This window comes from Engraulis encrasicolus, chromosome 20, assembly GCF_034702125.1.
Source record: "Engraulis encrasicolus isolate BLACKSEA-1 chromosome 20, IST_EnEncr_1.0, whole genome shotgun sequence".
Taxonomy (NCBI): domain Eukaryota; kingdom Metazoa; phylum Chordata; class Actinopteri; order Clupeiformes; family Engraulidae; genus Engraulis; species Engraulis encrasicolus.
In genome coordinates, this window is record NC_085876.1 from 10,674,583 (window position 1) to 10,694,391 (window position 19,809).

Consider the following 19,809-nt stretch of genomic DNA (forward strand, 5'->3'; position numbering starts at 1 on the left):
CATGGCAGAGAGCAGGGTAATTTGAGTTGAGACAGTGAGATATGAGATTGAATCAGGGCAAGCTGAACATGTGACTGGAGCAGAGGAAGCTAATGTGTTGTTGACGACTTTTAGGCGACGTGGCGAATCAGCTTCTGTACTTATCATTCTGTTTTTTTCTTTACTTCCTGTCCGGGGGTTTACAGTATTCTCTCTGTTTATTGAAAAGTGACAATAAAGTTTATTTTTGCATAATTACAAATTGTCCAGTCTGCTTTTTGTCACACAGATTGATGACCGTGTGAGACGTAGTGAGAAGACACAGGCCTATTCTGTATAGCAGTTTATAGTGGTACTTGAATGGGATGAATTAATTCAACTTCAGACCCATACTACAATAAAAACGTCACAGCACATCAAAAAGTAAAACAGACAAACAAAATGAAAAAGACAGCATAGCTGTCATTATTCACTGTCCTCCCACATATAGGCGGGTAGATGACATCACGTGTTAATTTTGCTGTCACAGGCTCTTAAAATGAAGTTAATTCATGCTTTCAAATTTGTTAATGTTTTAAATGGTTAAACTTAAGTCTATGTTGTGAAAAAGTACTGTGTAATTAATCCAGAGTTTAAATAAGTATACTCAATTTTGAGTCAAATGTCACATTTGTCCTATGGTGTGACTGTCACAAGCCTGGTTCTTCACACTAAAACATTTTTAAATAAATAATCAAAGCTCAGTCATTTGTCTAAACAACCCTGGCATGTTCAAGGTGTCTATTTTAGCAAGTGACAATGCTTATTGTTTTCCTGTTTTTCTGAGAGCATATGGAGTTATGAAACTTTGTCACAGAAAACAATGTCCTGTGGTGTGACATACTAACACGGGTAATTATATGGATAATTATCTATTGTTGAAGGTCCAGCTGTACATAAATTGTGACTCTAGACCCTTAAGAAGCCAATGGCAAGGGTGGATTTTAGGTTTTTCTCTCAAAGTTCTTTGATCAATGAATTATGTGTTGCCACCACAAGATGTCTTAGTTTTGTAGTCCTTTGGTGTGACAGCCATAAAATACATTTTAGACAATAGTTTATACGTGAGTTACCACTACAGGACTCTGTGGGTGGATTAAGTGGACTACTGACTACTGACTATTTATTTAAATGTATTGTTTATTAGGTCAGAGATGGCTCGCGAACATTTGTGAAAAATTTCAAATGAGTCCCAAGTTGGAAGAGGGTGGGAATCCCTGCTGTATGATATCACAGTCCCCAGTCTGCCTGCATCACAAACTGAATAGAACACAGCTGATTATGACCATTGATTTTGGAACCCTTCACTGGAACACACTGATTGGAGTTTGCAGTAGCATCCAGAAACGCCCAAACCCTACATGCTGACCTGCTTTACTCCATTTACAGCATTTCATGTTGTTGGCTATTCCTCAACATGAATCAGTACCTGTACAAGTTCAACCAGTACGTCGGTGCCCTGCTGGGCACAGATGATCCGCAGGGTAACTCCCAGGAGAACAGAGGGAAGATCCATCACGATAAGAGCATCAGGGAGGCCGGGGAGAAGCTGGAGAGCGAACACCTGCCCATCAAGAACAGAGTGCGGGCTGCACACGACCTCGGCGTGCTGGCATACACGGGTAACCAGTGCTCGCATAGGCCTACACGGGGTAACAAGTCAAGTAGGCCTACAATATATAAGCAAGTGTAGGCCTACATTATTTCTTGCAGAGGGGAAAAAAACAACTTATCGCAGCAGGGACTTTAAACATACAGCAGAGCAGGCCTGGTAATCTGGTGTACGGGGTATTTCACAGTGGGCCGATGCTCCTCAGTGGCCAGTGCTATTGGGGTTTTGTAGATTATTTTAGAGACGGGCTCACACTTTAGAAGGGGTCGCAGAGAAAAATCTCCGTCTTCTCCCTTCTTCTAACAATAACTTATACCACTTTAGGGTCAGGCCTATCTGATATTCTCGAACTAAATTCAAACAAGACTGACTTATATCAACTGAGAAACATCATACATACATCATCATACACACTTTTGAAAATGGTTTCAGTGTCAGAGGTGTGTCCATCTATGTGACTGTGAGAATGACTCTACTGCCCTCTGTAGGCCATGTGGGTCATTAAAAGTGGCAGCATCCTGCAAACTACCAGAAAAAATGCTGCTGCTACAGAGTAGAAATAGGAGGTTCTTCTTCAAACTTCAGTTTGAAACTGCATTGCAAAGTAATATTTTATTTGTCACCTATAAGTTCCTCTGAGAAATCTAGGTTCCTGACAATGAATACAGTAGAGAAGTTTTGTATTACTTTATGCACATCAAAGGGAAGTATGTAGCTGTTTTAATTTCCAGGATTCATTTTGCCCATTCACAAATGTGAACTTTTTCATGAATAGCCAACTCACCACCACCATCAATTTCTAAGTACTTATTGCATGCACGTATAATTCCAATTACTTCGCAAATATTCATGAAATTATCAAATTGGGCAGCATAGGCCTACATTTTTAAAACGAATGACTAAATTGATATACTGGACCTTTAAAGTGTCAACCAGCCGACACACATTACACTTTCACACAATACACAGTATATCACACGATACACACAATAAAGTCCTCCATACAATACCTGTAGCCGAAAGCCCAACTGGGAAACTCCAACTCCCATTGTCATTGTGACATAGCACTCCACAGCACACAAGTGTTCACTGCACACTGCACACAACTAAATTAGATTTATGGTTCACCCAGGGGGCAGCCCCCAACGGCGCCCCAAGGGAGCAGTGCGGCGGGACAGTACCATGCTCAGGGTACCTCAGTCATGCAGGAGGATGGGGGAGAGCACTGGTTAATTACTCCCCCCACCAACCTGGCGGGTCGGGAGTCGAACCGGCAACCTTTGGGATACAAGCAGGGCTCTAAATTAACACACGCCAACACGCCAAACACGGGTGAAAATTCATTTTGGCTAGTAGAAAAAAATACCTACCCGCCAATTTGGCTAGTAGCGCCCGAGTACAGTAACTTATGAACGGTAAACCGCTGCTCTGACGAACGTTATACGGCGAGATTTCCTACATTACCCATGGACACTAGCGTCACGACGTAGCCTCCCACCGTGGGCTTTCCAGTGCATCGAGCGTCAACTCCGTGCTGTTGCGCGCGCCAGGATTGAAAACATTTCAGACGACCAGCCTTCTGTCAGCTAAGCTGCGCTCACACTATTCTGACAGGCAGCTCTCCTCCTATGCTCTCGTCGCTTTCGCTACAACCCCGTCACTACTGCTATTATTACTATATGAACCTTGCTGTAACAGGCTGCATTTTTGAAGCAGCGAAACCCTGACCGTTTCAATAACAGGACTTACGCAGATTATGCATAGCGCTACTTCTGTTGTGTAGACTATGTTTTGTGCGAGTGATGAGAATGTGGCGGGGGTTAGAGCAAGGTTCTGTGTGTTGGTGAATGCTAGTAGTAATTGTAAATAGTGACGTTAAAAATGAGTGGTTGTGGAACGAAATAGCGACCAGGGCAGAGGAGGAGAGCCGACTGTCAGAGTAGTGTGACCGTAGCTGTCAGTTCAGTTGTCTTCTGAAATGTTCAGAGTCGTGGCGCAACTAAGTTGGAAAGCCCACGCCATCGGAAAGAAAAAAAAGCAACCAACGACGAAGCTGTGGAAGTAACAAAGGAAGCGAAGATTCCCGAGATATTATTTACTTTTAATTAAACTAGGCTTCTTGTCATTTTGTTGCGCATGGTAGAGAAGAGCTCCTCCTCTCTCCTCTCATTTTCCCCTCATCTCTCCTTCCTTGGGGTGTGCGTATGTGAGGTTTTGTAGTGTTTGGCTGTGTGCTTGGTTACTGTATGTTAAGGTCTGTTATGTGAGTGGCTTGTGCGATGTGATTCAGCGTTTTTCAGAGGAATTGAACAAAAACTAATTAAATTAATTAGGCCTAAGTAATGCAAGTAAAAAATAAAGCAGAAGTTAAAAAATAATGAAAAAATATATAGCCTAGGCCTATAATATGCTTAATTATTATGTAGGCATATAGTAGCCTATGCAGGCCTATAGTGTATCTGTGTTGTAGAAACAGTTGGACAAAATGACCATTTAATTAGAAAAAAAATAACTAGCCTAATGCATAGTTTATTTTGGCGAGATTAAAAAAAATGGCTAGTTGAGCTTCTGTTTGGCTGGTAAGAAAAATTGTCCACTAGCCAAATTGGCTGGTGGTGGAAAAAGTTAATTTAGAGCCCTGGATACAAGTCTGACGCCCTAACCTAGTATCTGTGCTGGCCTGTGCTGCAGGTGGTTACGAGGGCGGTACGCTGACGACAGAGTACATCCCCATCATGCTCCAGCTGCTGTCCCATCCGGATGTGAGCGATGAACACCTGATCCCTCTGCTGGAGGGCCTGGCCTCCCTCTGGCACGCTCAGCTGGCCAACCAGGTGACCTGCCATACTGTATTGTATTGTATTTGGTATTCTATTAGAATGCCAATTAGCTGATGTAACACTTCAGCTAGTCTTCCTGGGGTCCACACAGAACATATAAGTTAGTAGACAAGATATAGGCATAGGCCTACAAGACTACAGTTATACAGAGTATGTACTGTATATATAAAAAGGAAAAGAATACATTGGAGTCAAGTCTTGTATTGTATTTCTTTTTACCATTCACCAATTTACTGTCTTTTTTTTGTTTAGTTTTTCCTTATTTGTTGTCTGTATGTTGATGTTTTTGTCTGTTTTAGTGCATGAACTCCCACGAAAAGAATGTATTCTTTTATATATACAGTACAGTATGTTGTCTTGTATGTTGATGTCTTGTTTGTCTTATGAGTTGTACCATACAGTAATGGTATAGGTTCATCAGATCAACCTTTATCGCAGTGGTGGGGATGTCTCGAGGGCCGTTAACGACCCTTGAGGCCGATTTATCCGACCCCCGACATACTTTAAATGTTATGCTGCTTCAGATGAAATATGAAATATTTAGTAAAGGAATCTTAGAAATTACATTTTCAATACAATTAGGTTATATTCAAGGGAGGTCTGTTTTAAAGGTGGCTGCCTTCAAATACTGGGCCTAAAGCGCAGGGGGAAATCCTAGTTTGTGTTCATACTACGACCAAAGAGGTTGGATATATAATAAGAGGAATCGAAACACGCCCGCTCAATGCAAAAGCGTGTGCTCAATGGTCTCCTAAGGGGGCGTTGTCCCCCCTAAGGGGGAGTGTGCTCAGTCTCCTAAGGGGGCGTTGTCCCTCCTTCTTCTTCTCTTTTCGTGGTGTTTGCACAAGACGTGCGCTACCGCCATCTACAGCGCTAAGGGGACTCCATTTATTCTCTACCTCAAGACTCCGAAGGTCTCCTAATCGAAGGTCTCCTAAAGGGGCGTTCACCCGACGTAAAGTGGATACCGGAAAAGAACCCGCCTGCTTTATCTCACTCTCATATACGATTCTCTGCTGCAACCCTCGGTGGATTTTATGGCCCTTGGAGGACTTTGAAGTGGCCCTTCGAATGAAAAAGGTTCCCCATCCCTGCTTTATCGGTTCTCCCTCAAGGACAATTGAGGGTTCTTCGAGGAACCAAATTCGAGTAAACTGACAAATTTCTAAAATGTCCCTGTTAATGATGATTCACCACTCAGGGGAAGGCCTGCAACACACGTTCGCAATGTTTGTAATTATGATTTAACCAGTCATATGCCAACCAGCAGGGTGTCACGTCTCAAATACAATGTTATGAGAACCCAATGTAATGAGAACCCCCTTCCAGCCCCTTGGGCCTGGGACAACTGACCACTTGTCCCCCCCTGTTGGCTTCCTTTGTTGTTGTGATTTAACCAGGCCAAGGCCTGCCAGCTGGGCGCCTCAGCCACCCTGATGGACATCATCTCCCCTGAGTGCTCGCGCTCGGACCTGGTGAAGCGCTGGGCCTGCTACGCCCTGGACATGCTGTGCATCAACAACGTCCCCAACATGCGGGTCCTGGTTACCATGCCCCACCTACAGGCACACCTGGAGGCTGCCGCAGCCCTGGATTGGGCATGGTGATTATCCCATGAAAATACTTAAATGCAACACTTCCTGAGTATGACCAAGTACATACTTTTCAAAATTATATTTTGCTGCTTCTTTTGCTACATCCCATACAATCAAGTTAACAAATAAGTGCTGATGCAAGTCAGTATATTTATCTGGAGTGCAATTTGGTGCTACCGTTTTGGGCGTTTTAACACTGCAACAAGACAAACATGCTCATCTTGGTCACCATGGCCAACCTGTATGACTTCGGCGTGAGGAGTCCGCACACTTGGGGGGGGGGGGGGGGGGTCATCTTTTGTTGCTTCATTTCTTGGCTGGGAGTAAAGAAATCCAGTCATGAAGAAAAAAAATTAAGTGTGCGGACTGAAAATCTTTGTCCTGCACCTTTTCCTGGGATGTGCACAATCTTCACCGGTATGCGGTGTCGTGACCCTGGAGAAGGGAATGGCCTTCATCCATAGAAATGCTTAATTCTCATTCAAAAAGGTCAAGAGTACAACCATAGTAGGTTAACTTCAACTTGGAAGTGTCACAAAATGGTCAATTCACAACACTTGGGCAAGAGATTAGTTTGAAGACTCTATTCAGAGATTAATTTAACACCCCAGAATGAGCTGCACAATAAAAAAGGACCACATGCTAAAGGCCTGCCAATTTTTTTTATTTTTTTTTAAATCAATTCTCTAGGTGGCCAAAGAACCACGCTGCAGTCCTGCTCAAGGTGCTGGGCTTCTGGCCGAGCGATACGGAGGAGCCAGTGACTGAGGAGGGAGGGGGTGACCAGGTGGAGATGGAGGATGAGACCGAGCGAGAGGGCAAGACCGAGGAAGAGGACGGGGGACACAACACCATACCTGAGGAAGACTGAGCTACATCCTGTACTTCAGTCTGAGATTTATACACGCATTACAAAAATAAAAAAACTCCTAGAGATGCACCGGATCCTGATTTTTAGGATCCTGATACCGGATCCACTGCTTAAGATCCTGCCGGATCTGGAACCGGATACAGGATCCTACGAAACGGTTGAAATACAACTCGCACACATGGGCCCTTTTCATTATGTTGCCGCGAACTATTTTTAAGACTCATTGGCTTACTGCCACACTGCAGAGACGGTCTTATACGAGACGAACCACTCATGAAACCTTCCATAGGAATGAACGAGAGCATTTGGCTACGCGAACATGGCGTTTGCCGGTGTCACTCCCACCTGTCCGGTAACGAGAGCCAATTGCTTGCTGAGCTGCGCTGTCACTTCTCCAATCGTATCGACGCAAGTGCAAACGTAAAGCTTTCCCAGGTGAAAAAGTGGTTCAATTTAGTACAATAAAAGCACAACTGAAGTGTACTTAGCATGTTAAAAGCGCACTCACACTTTTTGTGCTAAGAAAAAGTATGTTTACAATATGCTTATTTAAAGTGTAGGCCTACTTAAAATTAGATGTAATTAAGTTGCTCTCAAAGAAAGTACACTTTGCGAACCATACATAAAGTGCACTTAGAAGATGTTTGGCTAAAGTGTATTTAGAGGAATATACTAATAGTGTTCTAATAGTGAACTTACTAAAAGTATATTTTTTAATAACATATTGCAATTGCACTTTTTTTAAGTGCACTTTGATTATACTTCACCCAAGTGACTTCGAAGTGTGATTTTCTATAGTGCGCTTTAAAGTAAATCACTTTAACATATTGGAAGTATACTTTTTCTAAGTGCACCATGATTGTGCTTCATCCAAATATATTCAAAGTGTGCTTACACAAAGTGCATTTACCCATCATGCATCATCATGCATGTACCATCATGTAATGCACTTCTTGGAGCTCAATTTCTCAAACAGAAAGCCATTGACCTCTAAGGAATATCTTTGGTTTGCATGAAAATATTACTCATTGTTATATTCTGCGTTTATTGTAGGAGTTTTAAAATTTTAAAGTGGTACACAAAAAATGACCATGTTCCCACCGTCATTATGATGGTCACGTATATGTTCTGGTATATATAGGCTCACACTTCCCATGACATCATGGTGAGAGGTAAGTTGGAACTAGTTGTTCAAACAAATAATCAAGGGTCACCATTACAGATCAATTCAAATGATCAATTGCAGGAAGGTGGAACAAGAATGAAATAAAGTGAAATGTGTAACTGAAATCTCTGTAACAATGCAATGATTGTAAATGTCAATCGTGCTAGGCATGCATACTGTATCACTACTGTGACATGTGGCTGTGTGTAATGTACAAGCTCTGAGGACCAGCATGGATTGTACTATTACATTTATATTATTTCATGTACTTGGGAGTGTACTGTAAATATACTTCAAGCATACCTGTTATATATTTACAATACTTAATATGATATACTTTTTACATACTTAAAATGTTCCAATGTAGTCCAAATAAGCATGAAGTTAATATACTTTTATTGTACTTCTAGTAACAATAAAATGTTATAGAAGTGTACTCAAGCACACTATTAATGCCATACGAATGCATGAAAAGCGTGTTTGGAGCATACTTTCAAAAGTATGCTTGTAGTGCACTTAAAGTTGTCCAAAAGCGGTGCCAATTTAGCATCCTCAGTGTGCTGCAAGTGTGCTGAAGTACTGCTTTAGTAGTGCTTCAGCACACTAATAGTGCAATGAAGCGCACTTTAAATCGCCGAAAATAGTACACTTTGTACTAAGTACGGTCAAAAAAAGTACACTTTAAGTATATGGGTTTTTCACCTGGGTTACGACTGCTCGTACCTAATCGGTTTGTTTGCTGGCGGCCATGTGGTTTGTTTGCCGTCCGTGGAAACTTCATTGTGAATTGGGCAGAGAGCGCAACTCGACCATTAATCACCTTTCTGCGCCCATCCAAAATGCAGGTGCAAGACAAAGGGACAGATATAATCACGGAAACAAACCGCATATGTGCACACCCTTTGTGGTTTTTCTTATGGTTGAAAACAAATAAGTAAGAAAAAGCAAAACGGGAGCAAGTCTGCAAGACATTCAACTTTGATCAGTTTAGCTTTTTTTTCTTATAGGCCTATATTTTCACCGTTGGTCATAGCTATTATCAGATATCAGTTTAGGCAACAACATGATATCACAGTTTAAAACACCAATTTTGAGGCAGGCTAGCCTACATCATTAATTTATTCAATAGCCTATTTCTTTATTACTGATGAGCAGGGACGACCATTGTGCTTACTGCTTTGGCTATCAGAAAATAAATCCAGTGTCTTTTCTGTACGATGACTGGAGAATGGATGCCCGTTTGACAGCCGGCCGGAAGAGGTGAAGTCCACGCAACTTGCTCCCACCTGCCGCAAAACAGAACGTTGTCGTGGAATGTGGCGCATGCGCAGATCAAAAATAGCATAAAGAAAAACGCTGTTTTAAAGTGTTACTTTCATGTTTCGGTCATTCTAAGACGGCCATTAAACCCAGTTTTTCATTGTGATTCCAACCATGAGTTGTGTATCGCTGTGTTGTCCCACTGTCACACAACATTATTTCCCCCATTCATTCTTATATACCCCATCACTGACTAATTTCAAATAGTCAGTTTGAGGCGTAGCCAAGATGGCCGCTGAGTGATGGGACTTATGGGAACAGACTTTGCACACTGCCTTCAATAGCCGCTTCCAAAGGGCTTTCACTATGCAGCGATTGGGGTTGTGAAAGACTGACTGAAAAGCCTAGGCTACGTAAAAAGTAGAGATGCCCCAGATCCTGATTTTTAGGTAACTGCCGGATCCACTGCTTAAGATCCTGCCGGATCCGGATAGTCTGAAAAACCCTATTATCCTGCCGGATCCGGAACCGGATCTTGGATCCTATACATCTCTACTCCTAACCTACCCACCCCCTGGACGAATGCAAGACTTGGTTATAAAAAAATATGGCAGTTTATTGTACATGTGTACATGTTATAAAAACGGCATATGTACACAAAGTGTGCAAAAAAAAAAACTTGCACTCAAAAGTTTAAACATGAGTAAAGCAAATAAAATACCACCTGAAATAAAATATCAATAAAAATACCATGTCTTTTTCCACTGAACAAAGTGGTCGATTGCACACATTACTTTTGTGTAGAACTGTCCAGGCTGCACTGCAGTGCTGGATTGACTATACTCCATTTGGAAGCCCACTCTGTGTGTCTGTGTGTCTGTGTGTCTGTGTGTCTGTGTGTCTGTGTGTCAACATTAGTCCAGCTAGTTAGGCACTTGTACTGGGTTCGGAGTCTTCCTGGCCATCTGTAGACGACCGAGTGTTACAAGTGTCCTCTGAGCCCTCACTTGCAGACTCTTCCGCCTCTTCATTCTGTGAATCCTCCTCTTCGTCGTCATCATCATCTTGAGAGTCCTCTTCCTCACCTTCTGACTCCTGTTCATCTTCCTCGTCATCTTCCTCCTCCTCCTCCGCGTCGAAGGCAAGATCACGCAGGTCGTCATTATCTGCAGTCTTTCCAGTCAACCTCTGCAAACCATGAGGAGAGAGAGAGAGAGCACGAGAGACAGGGAGGTCAACTTGGGCACATATTTTCACGTTTTGGTAAAACAAACTGAACAGCAAACGTTTGAATGGCTTTTCGCAACTGGTCCCAAGCCACCTTATAATCCATGGCTACACGGGCATAGTCATTACCATTTTGGTAGCAGTTACTAATGCTAAATCACTTAGGTTATGGGCAGGCCAACCGGAACTTTCTACAGACAGGAAATGTAATGTGAGCATGGGCAACGTTGAAACGGGCATTTAAGACAAGTGTCTATACCAGGCAGTGGCGGAACAATTGCACATAGGGCCCCAGGGCAAGACACTTGAAGGGCCCTCCATACGGCCTGCCCTGGTCACAATAGGGCCCCACTACCAATACAGGAGGGCCCTGGGCCCAGGGGCAGATGCCCTGCTTGCCCTCCCTATATCTCCGCCCCTGATACCAGGGGTGGGGAACCTGTCTCGAGGGCCGTTTGCAGCCCTTGAGGCCGTTTTATCCGGCCCCCCCGATACAATTTTAATGTTATGCAGCTTCACATGAAATATGACATCTTTTGTGATGGAGTCTTAAATACATTTGCAATACAATTAAGTTCCATTCAGGGGACCTAAAGAAGGTGGGATCTGTTTTAAAGGTGGCCGTCTTCAATATAGGCCTAATGTGCAGGGGGAAATCCTGGCTTTGTCTTCATGTATGGCCCTCGGAGGACTTTAACAGGCCCTCGGATGAATTTGAAGTGGCCCCTCGAATGAAAAAGGTTCCCCACCCCTGGTCTATACGGAGTTGTGCTCACCTCGATCATATCGGCCATGTGCTGTACGTGCTGTGCCAGTTCCTGTAGCTCCGCATTCTCAGTCTTCAGCTGCGTTATCTCCTCGTCCTTTGCCTCGATAGACTTGTGCAACTGGGGAACACACAAAAAGAGAACACCAGTCAATACCTTTATACTCAGAGGAAGACAACCAGGACTGAGACCCTAAACGGAATTGGCTAGAACAAAAACCGTGGTAGGGCTTTTGCCTTCTGAACTCAGGATGTCTGTGGCCATTCCCACTTTAGTTTGTATGACTGAACGCTAGTTGTGGGCAACGGATAAGTAGGTGACGGACAGTAGTCACTCCGCAACCCATAGTAGTCATATTACCCTTCTAGCAGCATTGCGCACCACAACTCGCAAGAAAAAAACAACAACTTTATTCCCACTTTAGGAATTGAGGTTAGTTGGATCCCATCACTGCATTCACAATTCCTTAACCACATAGTTGCTTCATCCCATTTAGGTCACATTACAGCAACAACTACCCTCAATAACACCATATTCAACTGTGCAACATCCTATTCTATAACCAACATGTTGCTACCAGGGTCCAGTTACCCAGAACTAGAAGATTAGATAGGGCTGAGGGCGTGTCTGCATCAGACTGCTCAACCATGTCAAGGGGTTCCCTTCAACATCCAAGCCCCCACTCTGTTTGTGCCCTCGTAATGTGAGGAAAGACATTGACAATAGAAGTTTTACACAATAACTAAAAAAACAAAAAGGTCATTTTACCCATTCAACATCACTACTGCAAATGAGGAAAAAAACCTCAAAAGTTATTGTGCCGTACCAGGCTGACAGCGGGGAAGCCTCATGGTCTTCTCCAGGGTAGGAAGTCAGTGAAGCACAAGGCCTCAAGCAAAAGGAGACGGGAGGCGAGCTATTGAAAGGGACCCTAGGAGTACCTTTGGAAGTCGCTTTATAATACACAACAGAGCTGTAAACCCTGCACTATTGAACTCAGCATATAGTCCAAACTATGGGATTCTCACCTTCACTAAGCGGTCAGCACATACTGTAGTTATCTACTGCTGTTAGGGAGTGTAAAACCTTAAAGTTTTATGCTCCCTCACTTGTATTATGATGTAATAGTCATCTTGCATCTAGGAGGTGAGGAAGGCACTGCACGTGCGTGCGTGCGTGCGTGCGTGCGTGCGTGCGTGCGTGCGTGCATATATTTGGGTCAGGCTGGTACCGTTTAGTACAGCCATCCCAGCCACACACACGGGAGACAAGGGAGGCTGAGGGTGCCAGGGCAGTCAGCTCAGCAAGGGTGAAGGCCTGTTAATGCCCTCAAACATCATGATTAAGATGAAAACGGAACGTACTAACTAACTGTTCTTCATGTATGCTTCCGTGTAGCAATTTGCCATTTAGGTGTGCTTTAATGCATTAGGTAACATCTTACGTTGTCCTCATTCAACGCCCCACCCCAAGGGCTCTCCAGGAGTGGGGTTTGTGGGCTGAAGAGCCCACGTTGAGAGACACAAAGATAAAAACCCATCAAACCACCAAGAGGTTATCTCTTAACAAAAGTTTCCCACGTTCATCCATGTCCTAATCCCTGGTTGAGGTCTGAGTGAGCTGCAGTACTGTGCCCAGCCATCCTCTACCGTACGTGGGAAAGGAGGCAGGCCAGAGGTCGGTGTCATCTCAGTCACAGTGAAGGTGTGCTGGGATGAGGGTACTAAAAAAGGGTGGAGAAGATAAGTGTCCAGATAGCTGTCGAGAGGAGCGTGGGAAACTATTGCAAAAAGGCAGCCGTAGCCTAATTGTTCAAGAGACGGGCGTTGAGATTAGAGGGTTGTGGGTTCGAATCCCAACATTACTGCGAGTCTGGGCGGTGGGTTAAGCTGGTAGTGGTGAAAGTCCAAGTAAGACTGGCTAAGGTGGGTGGATGACTGATGATGGAAGGATGATGGGAAATGGGTGCTGAGCTGCATGCAAGCTCGAGAAGAAAACCCTGAGCCTGAAACTGATATTTAGAAATAAGGAAGACATTCATTTTTTTGTATTCTTGTAGTAAAATCGGTCAAGCCTGAAATCAGGCACTGAGCCTGGCTCTGTTTGGCTTTTTAGAGGTATAGGGGTGAGGACTCAAGAGACATGAAATCAGAGTTAAGGTGACCCATGTTAAGCCCTGCTGATTCCTGTGTGCATCAGGGTACACATGAAGCTCAGAATGAACCTCTGCGTCCAGGCCTAGGGGGTGGAGGCACACAAGTGACTTGGTGAAGCGTCACAGGTGACCCCTTTGCGCTAGGTCATCAGGGTTAAAGTGTACATGCTAAGGTCAGAAAGACCCGACTAAAACATGCTGAAATATGTCCATGTCTTCGGTGGAGCGTGGGAAAGGACAGAATCAACTCTGCAAGTCAGAGTTTCCCCTCTCGTGACCCTCCAGAAGCAATGGGCGGTATTGGACACAGGTGAGTTACCAAGGTTAAAGTGTACACACTTAACGGTCAGAAGGATCCCACTTAAAGCATGCTGAAATGGTGTCCAGGGCTAAGGTGTGGAGAGAGCGTGGGAAAGGAGCCTGAGGTGGCTAAACATTAGTCTGCGTCTCCTTCAGTCATTAACCGACTCCCCTCACCTTCTCGTTCTCCTGCAACACGTCATACAGGGCCTTGCGGCGCTCATCTGCCACTTCCTTCCAGTAGGACGACGGGGTGGTTTCTGGAGGGGGAGACCGAAGGTGGGCATTAGCAGAACTCCAAATTCACTTTTATTCATCACCAGGATAAGTGGCTAGTAGAGGTTATAATTTTAGTAGCCAAACACACATTCACTCATAAGTCAGTGGCTAGTAAGTTGATCTTTTCTACCAGTCAAACTGAAATTTCACCAGCATTTGACCAGTTTTGATTTAGAACTTTCACTTTAGAATTTTCTCACTTGTCCAAATGCCCTATAAAACGAAGTAGCAAAACAGTCTTTAAATGTGTGGCACTGGATTGTAGCTTCTGAACATAGGTAGCCAATCACTAGTGGTTATTCTCTGGAGTGGCAGCATTTCAACTACAAATGTGTGATGCCAGGTGCAATACCACAGCTGGATTTACAGTTGCATGATAATATGTGTAACTAAACAGAGGCAAAGAAAGTTACCCATGGTGACAGGGTGTACTGACTAGGACACACTTACTGAATACTTAGAATTTGATGAAGATAGCAAGTATTTGTGGAAAATGTAACATTTATGAATGCGTAATTCTGGACAAACTTAAAATGTGCGCTGTGTAATATTTTTTTTAGCAATGTTTGTATTGCAAGGCTTGGCTTCATTAAATGATGCCATGTATACTGCCATACACTCTACTGATCCAAATGAAATTAGGGCTGTAACATGTGTGAGGTCTTACCCTTGACCATGAGCTCATAGGCCTCTCGGGTGACCCCCTGTGGGATGTTGTCATTCTCAGAGTCCACACTCCGCACAGCCACCTCCGCTTTGACCCTCTTAGAACCCTTCACCTGCTCCGCATTCCACAGCTTCCGCTTCGGAACCGCCTTACCCGTCTGGAACAGAACGGTCATGGAATGCATTACAGGACATTCCAAAAGCTACATACACCCACAGACTAATGTGCCTTTCTTGTGCCCTTAGAAGTTGATATTATCCAGGATCAACAACAAATCTACATTTTGTAACAAGTTGACCAGTGGAAAATACCACAAGGAGGAGTGTGTGTGCTTTCCATGTCCACATTTGTGGGCACTGACCATAATTCCCAGAGTACATGTAATAATACCCATATTCAAATTAATACTAATATTGAGAAATGAAGATACTCCTGTCCATAGTCTTTAACAGGCGATGTCACTAGATGATTGAACTGGTTGGACCAAATATGTGGAAGTGTTTTCAACTTTCCGAACACAGGACGTTTGCCCCTGAACTCTGGCCTTTCATGAATGACTCCATTTAACAGCACTTAAATACCCCAACATTTGGCATGTCTCAAAATGGAGTCAAACGGTATCAACACTTAGCATACGCCTCTGAGGATGACTGAAGCTACAGTCGGAACATGTTAGTTAAAGAAAGCCCTTCACATGTCTAAATCAAGTAGAAAGACTAAAAAATTGGTTTAAGATGACATGATGGAACACTACCATATGGGGTACCCAAGTCTCCACCCCTTCTGGTTGGCTCATGGGGCCTGGGAAGTGGTCTTAACCCTTTAGCTCCCATAACGGCCGTGAACGTCCGGCTGGATCTGTACCATAACGGCCGCGGCCGGCCGGAATATTTTCATATGAATTTTCATATATTTTCATATTTTCATGCAGTTTTTCCAGCTTTCAAACACTTTAGCTCAATATTATAGACCCTCCTCGATATACTTTCAGTATAAAAACTATATGTTTATATTATTTTATTTTTCAGTATTTTAGATTTTATTACGAGATGCGCCGCTTTATGCGATTTGGCAATCTGCCTTCAATTCAAATGACGGCCGTCCGAGATTGGATGGCTACAAACACAACCATTCTGTTTCTACAACCAATATACACTAAATATGAAAACTTCCAACCCTCTTCGATCTATTTTCATGGTCAACAGCACATGTTTATGACTATTTTAGGCTATTTTAGATCATGTTGTTTTATTAGGCTTATGAGATGGTGTTCAACTGTGATGAGTTCTGCCATGGTCCTAAATAGCAAACACAACTGTCCAGCCGATGTCTACACGCTACATATTAAAAATGTAAACCGTCTTCGGTGTGTTTTCAGAGTCAAACCATATGTTGGTATCCAACTATCTTAGTTTCCTGGAACAACGATGCGACAGCTCTGCGTAACAGCGCTTCTGGAAGCGCAGCATGATAGGCTATTCATTTTGCGTGTCAGCTTTGGCAAAGCAGTCAAGGACTGTTACTACTGTGTCCTTCACAAAAATGTGCGTGAAGACGTTGAGTTGAATGCTAACTTCCAATAATCGCCTACCAACGTGGTGTTTGTAGCACTTCAATTCCGTATTACTCGGTGATGCCTGGCGCGTCTTACCTGTGCCAAATTGGGAGGGGAAACTTCCTTACAGCTCCATTCATGTCCTGGCTGCTATCGCTGACACTTCTACGGTTATCCTTACACGTCTTTGGCATGGTTTAAGTTCAAACATTATAAGCTAGTGTAGTCCATTACAGTTACACCGCTTGAAACCGCTTGGAAACAGGACTTTTGGGTGAACGACATTTGTTGTCGTCACATGATCATTGTTCAACTTTGACCCTGGATGGATGGATGGATAGACGAAGGATAGATAGATAGATGGATAGAGAGATCGATAGATAGATAGATAGGCCTAAATATATAGATATATAGATAGATAGGCCTAGATAATATCGGATTTGATCACATTTTAATCATTTAATCCACATCAAAGGCACTCTATGGGAATACTGAACAATTAATTATCCATAAATGATATACCATTTAAAAGTGTGTTTTCTCTACTTTAATATGAAAGTAACTTGTAATTGACACTTTTCATGTCTTTTCAAGTTATTTGACATTATTTAAAATATGACCAAAATGCAGCTTTTTTCTTAGAATTCTTGGTAGAATTCCGGCCTATTCAAAAAAAGTTCTGGTAGCTAAAGGGTTAAGCCAATCCAAATACTTAAAAATAGCTACCATCATGTTTGAAATCCAGAGCATGTCAAATGGAACCAGGATTTATTCAGGTTTTGACTCGCCTATTCACTGCAATTCAAAATTATGAGTTATGGCCCCATGGCCAGGAAGTAAAGGGGCTTGACTTAGGTGCCCCATACAACCTTGTGTCAAAATGGGCATGTGTGTGCGCCACCTACCTCCGCAGTTCTTTTGATGTTCTTGTTCACCGCAGAGGGCTGCAGGGCCTGAAGGGTTCTCCTTGCGCAAGGGCCAGAGGCTGGGGCCTGGAAAAAGCTCTGGAAATAAACAAGAAAAATAGTGAATTAAAAATAACTGTTTGATCATTTATTGGAGTGTGTGGGTGGTATTCACACCATAGGGCAGCAAATATGAATACAGCGTTGCCAATGTTGATGCATCACCTGCCTCTGATTCCACACAACCCCTTCCTTCCCACTCACAGGACTAGTGGTGGTTTCCCGCTTTCACCATCTGTTCATCAGCATGTTAATCTTCAGTTTGGTCAAACCGTTGTCTTTGAATTTGGGACAACTAAACAATCATCCCCATCTGTGCCGGTAGGTATGGTACACCCCTTCACCACAAATACAGGGGAAGCCCCTAAGTTGAAGGAGTAGACTACTATTGGCTGTTGAAAAGGCTCCTCTCCAAATTCCACCTTTGTAAACAGCTATTCATCTCCGGTTACACTAGGCAGAGCAGAGGTATTGTCAGAAGGGGTGCATGAATAGGAGTCACACACACACCTCCCTTGTCCACCCAGACGTAGGTGTACACGCATTGCCAGGAGGGGGAGTGAATAGATGGGCCGTCTGGGTGGCAAACTGAGGCGTTGGTGTGCTTGTCTGGGCGGCAATGTGAGGCGAGCGTGCGTGCGCATGTTTCTGCAAGCTTGCGTGGGAAAGGGGCAGACCTTGCCCCATGACTCAAGTCTCAACACCTCTCATTCCCACACGCTGCCATTGGCTAGTGGCTGGCGCGCCAACTTTGCTGCACGCACACACCCCGTGGGAACCAGCTTCTGGTCACTGGATGAGGGCGCGAGGGGGCTGGTTAATGTTTTGACGCGAAGACAATACAGAACGATTCCTAACGACTGTTCTCACAATGATTAATTTGCACACTTCAAAGCCTGTTAACGGGTTGTTGGGACAAATGAGACCCTTGTAACTTGATCAGATTGCCTTTAATCTAGAAGGCGGTGGGATTTTAGCTTAAGTGGATGAAATGTGAACAAAACAAGGGCTAGAACACAGCCCAAATGCAATAACCAGGACTATAATGGCCCATTTCATTACTTACCTAAAAATACATGTAATGTCAAACAAACAGCAAAACATCATAACTACAAATCATTGACAGACTTATCTACAACAATGGGTACCATATTTTTGGTAACTTTACCATCAAACACAGTAGCCTAGACAGGAGTATGATCATTCCTGGAACTTGGTTCTCTCGCTTACCTTGATATTGTCAGAGGAAGCCTGGAGTCTGTCAGAGGGTTTCAGTTTCCTGATGGATGCCATGTTTGTTTTTCTCCTCAAATAGTCTGAAGGATGAGGCCTATACATTAAAAGACGAGGCAAATAGAGACGCTGAATGATCACCCGACATACTCGTGCACATATTTCATAAATGAAATGCCTCACGTTTCATCTTGGAGACTGAAATTGACCACACTGCTCCCAAACAAGTTGGCCAAACGCCTCACCAGTATACAGAGTTAAACTAGCTAGACTGGGTATGGCTCTAATTCGGTGTGGATGGTGGGGACATGTCCATACCACTTTTGAGATGATCCTAGCTTGTCCCCATCACTTTTTCACAAATGTAATCAACCATTACACTAACTATTGGCATGATTACCATGAATTCCCATATCGTTACTTTTAATAAATCCAACCGCATGACCTCAAGAGTGTCACGTCTTGAGAACTTTGCTTCATTATAGTTCTACGTATTTGCTACCCAAACAAGTCAGGTACACCACCTTTCCAAGAAAATAGGCCACGAGAAAATAACCAAGGAAACATCTTTCCAAGCCTATTGCAACCATTCAATCGTACTGAGGTGTCATCACACTATTAACTTACTTACTTTATTGACTTACTTACATCGCATTTTCTCAAGCATATAATTAAACTAGCTCTCTAGCTGTAAGTATGGGATATTGTTACATGATTGCTAGATGAATAGCTAGTTTGCTATAGCAATTGGAGGCACGAGAAGATTAACCAAACATGGCTTGCACTCGCCCGTACCAAACACAGCATTCCAAGTATCAAGCCATTCTGAATGATATGTAGAATTAGTGATAAACTAGCAGTCACTTACTTATGTATTCGTGATGTGCGTGTCCAAAATTTAGCGAGTCCTCTCACAACACTGTTCAGAAGCGCGCCACTATCTTAAGTAGTTGTGGAGTCACGTGGCTTTGTCCCCGCGCGAACAGTGGTCACTTGATTTTCCTCCCCTCCTCCTCCAGTAGTAATTGTTCACGCGCATCACCTGCTGGCCATCTGCTGTTCTGTAAACATTTTAGTGTAAAAGGAGTGAGATGTGTTTGCGTGTTACTTTCAATGATAGTTTATCTCGCAAACACAGATAGCCAGGCCACACGACAGGTGTCACAAATGTTTGTTTTTGTTAGGTTTTTGAGGAAGTAGTGTGGCTAACTACACTATGTGTCAATTCTGTGTGTCCTTTCAAACGTTTATATTTTGTAGGCCTATATAGCCTATAATAAGCCCATACGACTTCATTGCG

At 43.4% G+C, this 19,809-nt stretch overlaps 2 protein-coding genes across 2 annotated transcripts; one reads left to right on the forward strand and one right to left on the reverse strand.

Annotated features, from left to right (window-relative positions):
* Window positions 1-1,327: 1,327 nt before the first annotated feature.
* On the forward strand, window positions 1,328-7,003 carry LOC134435716 (armadillo-like helical domain-containing protein 2). Its single transcript, XM_063184764.1, has 4 exons — window positions 1,328-1,640; window positions 4,322-4,464; window positions 5,871-6,073; window positions 6,756-7,003. Exons 1-4 carry the CDS (start codon window positions 1,436-1,438, stop codon window positions 6,934-6,936), a joined length of 732 nt encoding a protein of 243 aa, XP_063040834.1. The 5' UTR covers window positions 1,328-1,435; the 3' UTR covers window positions 6,937-7,003.
* A 2,958-nt stretch (window positions 7,004-9,961) lies between these two features.
* On the reverse strand, window positions 9,962-19,495 carry gmnn (geminin DNA replication inhibitor). The gene is made up of 7 exons (XM_063185405.1): window positions 19,378-19,495; window positions 18,507-18,606; window positions 17,217-17,315; window positions 14,757-14,913; window positions 13,988-14,070; window positions 11,365-11,475; window positions 9,962-10,549 (listed from the first exon to the last, which is right to left on the reverse strand). The coding sequence occupies exons 2-7, from the start codon at window positions 18,567-18,569 to the stop codon at window positions 10,289-10,291; spliced, it is 774 nt and encodes a 257-aa protein (XP_063041475.1). The 5' UTR covers window positions 18,570-18,606; window positions 19,378-19,495; the 3' UTR covers window positions 9,962-10,288.
* Window positions 19,496-19,809: the final 314 nt, after the last annotated feature.